Genomic DNA, 5432 nt, shown 5'->3' on the forward strand with positions numbered 1-5432 from the left:
CACTGCTATTACTATGTTGTCAATGACATAATAGTCCTCTCTACTCCAGTGCGAGAGTTCATTAAGGAAGTCCTAATATCCAGCTCCAAAACAAGTTCAAACCACGAACAATTTTGTCCAAAACAAGCTTTTAAAACGTGGATTTGAAATAAGTCAGTACACAACAGCCCCCCTTAACCTGTTCCTTGTTTAATAACCTCCCGGTGTCGCCACCCCCTCACTCCACATCACCAAAGGCTTTGGCCCTGGGAGGGGTCCTAAATCTGGCCCTATCCTTCTTCCCCTCCTCGGTCCCATCTCAGCCCTGGACCACATCACCGGCAATGACTTCATCACCTCAGCACCACTGTAACAGGAAATTGATGCTAGGACTGCGGGTACGTCCTGCCCAAGTTCTTACACACTGGGCCAATGCAACAAGTTCGCGATGGCTCACACTGCCCGGTCAGCCCGCACAACAGTTAACATGGTGGCTTTTAGGAGCCTGCTCCTAAATTTAAATCATTTGAGGTCCAGCAAGTCTCCTGACAGACTCAGGCTTAACAACTTCCACCTAGCAGCCGCTACGTTTACAAAACACACCTAGCAGGAAAGACGCACAGGAACTCCACTGTGGCCGCCCCATTCTATGGACGAGTCCTCAGAGCTCCAGGGGCGCAAAATGAGCTGCCCAGCGTTAGTAAAGGGCAAAGCCCCAGGAGCCTACATCTCAAACAATGAACGCCCCCACACCTCCCGCGCTGCGCAGCGGCTAGCAGTGAGAACCACGCATGCGCAGACTTTCCCCTTTCCTCCTCCCTGAATGGGGAGGGCTCCAGGACAGAAGGAAGCGGAAGTCTGATACCTGGTGGCGGAGGAAAAGCCCTCCCCCGGAGGTCACGCCTCTCCCGGAGCCTGTTCCCGGAAGTGCTGCTGTTTGTAGCGGGCGTGATGGCTTCAAGGTTACTTCGTGGAGTTGGATCGCTGGCCGCGCAGGCCCTCAGGGTCCGCGGTCCCAATGGAGTCGCCGCAGTGCGCTCCATGGCATCTGGAGGTACTCGGCCCGCCCGGCGCGTTAGGGAGTGGCGCCGTTGCCCTCCCGGGGTGGTGCCAGGGCAGCGAAGCGGGGGTGGGCCGTTCAGCTAGTCGGGGCCCCAGTAACCGCTTCACGGCCCTGAGTGCCTCAGTCTCCGCGGGCATCCTCATGTTACACCTGACCGCCTTTGCTGCCGCTCACCGAACGACCCCCGCTGCGAAAAAATCCTAAACTGTGGTGTCGGGTGACCTTGGGGGACAGAGGTTGCAACGGGGATGTGGAGGGGCTAAGCCGCTCTTCAGGTTTGCGCTCACTTCAAGTTGGATGAACCCCACCCCATTAGGACTCCTGATTTGCTTTTAGAAAAAAATGTGTAGAAAAATTGGCCTTCGTGGTTGAAGGAAGAAAAAGATTACCCTGTGCTTTCGCTTTGGGGGATCATGACAATGGTCCTTAAGGGACAACGTGTATGAGTAGCCTTTAGGAGCTTGTAAACTATATGTAATCATTTATGTATATGCATTTTTTTCTCCTGATAATTCAGACATCACAATTCACGTATTTTCCTTTAGGCGGTGTTCCTACTGATGATGAGCAGGCAACTGGGCTGGAGAGGGAGGTCATGATGGCTGCTCGGAAGGGACTGGTGAGAAACTCCTTTCTGTGTCTTCTTTGGAGCTCATGGTCTTGGATGGGATCAGAGCAGTATCCTCTCTGGTAGCATTTAACATAGGAAACCTGACTTGTGGGAACAGTACCACCAGCCTCTGGAGGGTAGGGATCATTTGGCATAATGGCTTATTCTTTTTCAGGACCCATACAATATGCTAGCCCCAAAAGCAGCTTCAGGCACCAAGGAAGACCCTAATTTAGTGCCATCTATCACTAACAAGCGAATTGTGGGCTGCATCTGTAAGTACCTCACCACTATTTTCTTGTCCATTTGTTTAATATATCCTATACAGGATGTCAGTAATATGTTTCAAGTCTTTTGTGTGTATGTTGTGTGTAAAGGGGATATGTGCATAAATAAGTTATTCTAAGGGTCCCCTGGTCCTTTCAATTTTCATTTACCTAAGTAGGTTATCCTTACTGTAAAAATATTTAGAACATCAGTAATACCAGCTCATTGGAGATGCAGCATGAAGGAATATTCATCTAGAAAATATTGTACTTCCTCTTGGCCAGATACCATTTTAGGCTCTAGGGATATATACCAGAATGGACTGTGCTTTGGGATTCTACATAGGCAGAGGAACTGTTAGAACCTAATAGTGACTCTGATGTGAGGTCAGTTTACTCATAGATAAACTCAGGGCCTCATTTCATCTGCAAAGTGGGGAAGGAGAGAGCTTGAACTGACCTCTTAAGATGTTAACTGTAACTTTGTGTCTTAGAGGTGTCTGAGGATGAGGCTGGTACTGAAAGTCTCCACTTCTAGGTTGGATGGCCTACAACCACATTTTACCTTTCAGGTGAAGAGGACAATAGTGCTGTCATCTGGTTCTGGCTTCACAAAGGCGAGGCCCAGCGATGCCCTAGCTGTGGAACCCATTACAAGCTGGTGCCCCATCAGTTGGCCCACTGAGCCTTTGCACTAACTTACTCAAAATGTGCTATAAAGTTTCTTCTTTCCAATAAAGACTAGCCATTGCATTGGCTCCTTCTCCCATAGTTGGCTGGTCTTATTTCTTTCCAGTTTTTTGGGGGAGGCATGGATTCTTACTTTGGGAATAGCTATCTTTTAATATTAGCTTGCCATCCACCTGCTTGGGTATGCTGAGATTGACAATCCCATAATACAATGATTGGGACCATCTGGTATGGGGAAAGCATGGGCTATGGAGTCAGGCTGACTCAACTTGTAATACTGGCTGTCATTTAGCTTTCTCACTGGGGGCATGCCCTCTGAGCATAGGTTACATCTGTTAAAAAAAAAAAAAAAGGAAATACCTTGTGAGATGTTAGAAGTAAGAATAACCTACATAAAGAGCCTGGCAGATGGCTTACAGTATAAAAATAGGGTGAGCTTGTGACCAGAGTTTTGGGGGCTTTGAGGTCTTGGGATTCAAAACATGGCTCATGGGGATATCATCAGCAAAATCCAGACTATGAGACAATTCCAGAAACCAATAACCAGATTCTTCAAATAAACTGCAATGCTGGGGGTGGGTGGGGGGTGGAAGTAGGGAGAACCATCAAGTGAAATGGATGTGAGGGAGATAACTAAGAGCAAAACATGGATCTTGTTTGGATCTTGATTTGAAAAAAATGGCAACTATAAAGAAAACAAATCTAATAATTTGAACTCTGGATATTTGGTATTTAGGGATTTATTAAATTTTAGTTGTGTTAATGGAATTAGCTTTATTTTGTGCTTTAGAGATTCGTGGTGAGGTTCTTAAGAGTTGAAGTAGGTCTGGGATTAGCTTTAAAACTGGGAAGAAAAGGAAGAGGAGTTTGGGGTATGATTAATCCACTGTAGCCAGGTACAAGAGGGATCAATGTATGTTTGAACTTTATCATAATACTAAAAAATAGAGATTTTTATTAAAAAATAGAAATTTTAAAAAGTCCAGTTCAGCTACTTTATATTTGTGACATGTTTGTGACAGTTAAGTTCTTAAAAGCTGTTTGTAAAATGGAGCTGGTACCCTTCCTTTTTGTTGGGATTAACCACAGAGGTGGCTTTAGTTACTTTCTCCACAAAATTGGTTCAGATTAGGTCTTTGAGCTGAACTAATGATGATGAGGAACATTGAAGAGAAAAGCCCTTTCCCCCGGTCTTGCCTTACTTCCTCTTAAAGGTATAGATTAATCAAAGCTACTGCTTCCATTCTATGCTGTCAGTCATTATCTTTTATTTCCAGGAAATGCCCAGATCATTTGTCTGCCATTCAAGGCCCTTCCCTTTGGGAAGGAGAACACCTAGATAGCCATCTATTAAATCTACCCTTACCTCTCTCACCTCAAATGCTGTTTATAAACAAGAATTTACCAATAACTTTATTGTGAAGATTGCCCTGGTACTGCCACTAAGCCCTTTTGTCTGTCCTGCCTCCTGCATTCCCCCTTCCTTTTCACTGTCTTCCTTTCCAATCAAAACTCTTCTTAAGAGTGAGCTTTTGGGGCGCCTGGGTGGCGCAGTCGGTTAAGCGTCCGACTTCAGCCAGGTCAAGATCTCACGGTCCGTGAGTTCGAGCCCCGCATCGGGCTCTGGGCTGATGGCTCGGAGCCTGGAGCCTGTTTCCGATTCTGTGTCTCCCTCTCTCTCTGCCCCTCCCCCGTTCATGCTCTGTCTCTCTCTGTCCCAAAAATAAATAAACGTTGAAAAAAAAAAAAAATTAAAGGGTGAGCTTTTGACTTTCCGTGACATTAATCTGACCTGTCTTCTCTATCCTTCAACTTCTACCCTCCCTCTTCTGTACTCTTTAAAATTGTAACCAAGTCGGGATGCCTGGGTGGTTCAGTTGGTTAAGTGTCCGATTTCAGCTCAGGTCATGATCTCACAGTTCCTGAGTTCGAGCTCTGTATCGGGCTGTGCTGACAGCTCAGATCCTGGAGCCTGCTTGAGATTCTATTTCTCCCTCTCTCTCTGCCCTTCCCCTGCTTATACTCTGTCTCTCTCAAAAATAAACATTAAAAAAATTATAAAAAAATAAAATTGTAACCAATTCTTGGGGCATCTGGCTGGTTTGTCGGTGGAGCATGTGACTTAACCTCAGGGTTATAAATTCAAGCCCTACATTGGGTGTAGTAGACATTGCTTAAAAAAGTAAAACCTTTTAAAAAATAAAAAAATTGTAACCAAATCTCCCCTAAAGAAGGAAAAATCCCCAGTACATGTTGGCTGTGGTAGTCAGGATAATGTTTCCCCCAAAGATGTCCATATCCTAGTCCCAGAATCTTGAATGTATTAGGTCATGTAGTAAAAGGTTATTAAGGTTGCAAGTAACCTAACATTTATAACCATAAAAACCTGGTATTTTTTTATTTGACCAGATCATTTTTATCTGACCTTAAAATAGAGTACTCTGAATTATCCAGGTGGGCCCAACAATCAAGGGCAGCAGAATGGAGTCTTGAGGGAGATGTGACTATGGGGGGATGGTCAGAGAGATGCAGTACTGTTGGTCTGAAGATGGAAGAAGGGGGCTACAGGGCAAGGAGCGCAGCCTATAGAAGCTGAGAAAGGCAAGAAAATGCTTCTCCCCTAGTCTGCAGAAAGAAATGCAGCTCTGTTGACCCCTGGGTTTCAGTCCAGTGACCCATGTCAGACTTCTATGGAACTGTAAGATGTTTGTGTTGCTTTAAGCCATTAAGTGTGTGATAATTTTATTATGGCAGCAATAGATCAGAAAACTCAACTACTGCCTGGAGTTATTGGGTCTCAAAGTTAGCCACACATTAGAATCAC

General features: G+C 45.3%; 1 protein-coding gene across 1 annotated transcript; it reads left to right on the forward strand.

Moving 5' to 3' along the window:
* The first annotated feature begins 874 nt into the window (after positions 1-874).
* Positions 875-2682, forward strand: COX5B (cytochrome c oxidase subunit 5B). Its single transcript, XM_025931934.2, has 4 exons — positions 875-1033; positions 1588-1661; positions 1828-1927; positions 2491-2682. The coding sequence occupies exons 1-4, from the start codon at positions 931-933 to the stop codon at positions 2601-2603; spliced, it is 390 nt and encodes a 129-aa protein (XP_025787719.1). The 5' UTR covers positions 875-930; the 3' UTR covers positions 2604-2682.
* The last annotated feature ends 2750 nt before the right edge of the window (positions 2683-5432 follow it).

This window comes from Puma concolor, chromosome A3 (genome assembly GCF_028749965.1).
Source record: "Puma concolor isolate L17-30 chromosome A3, mPumCon1.1.hap2, whole genome shotgun sequence".
NCBI lineage: Eukaryota > Metazoa > Chordata > Mammalia > Carnivora > Felidae > Puma > Puma concolor.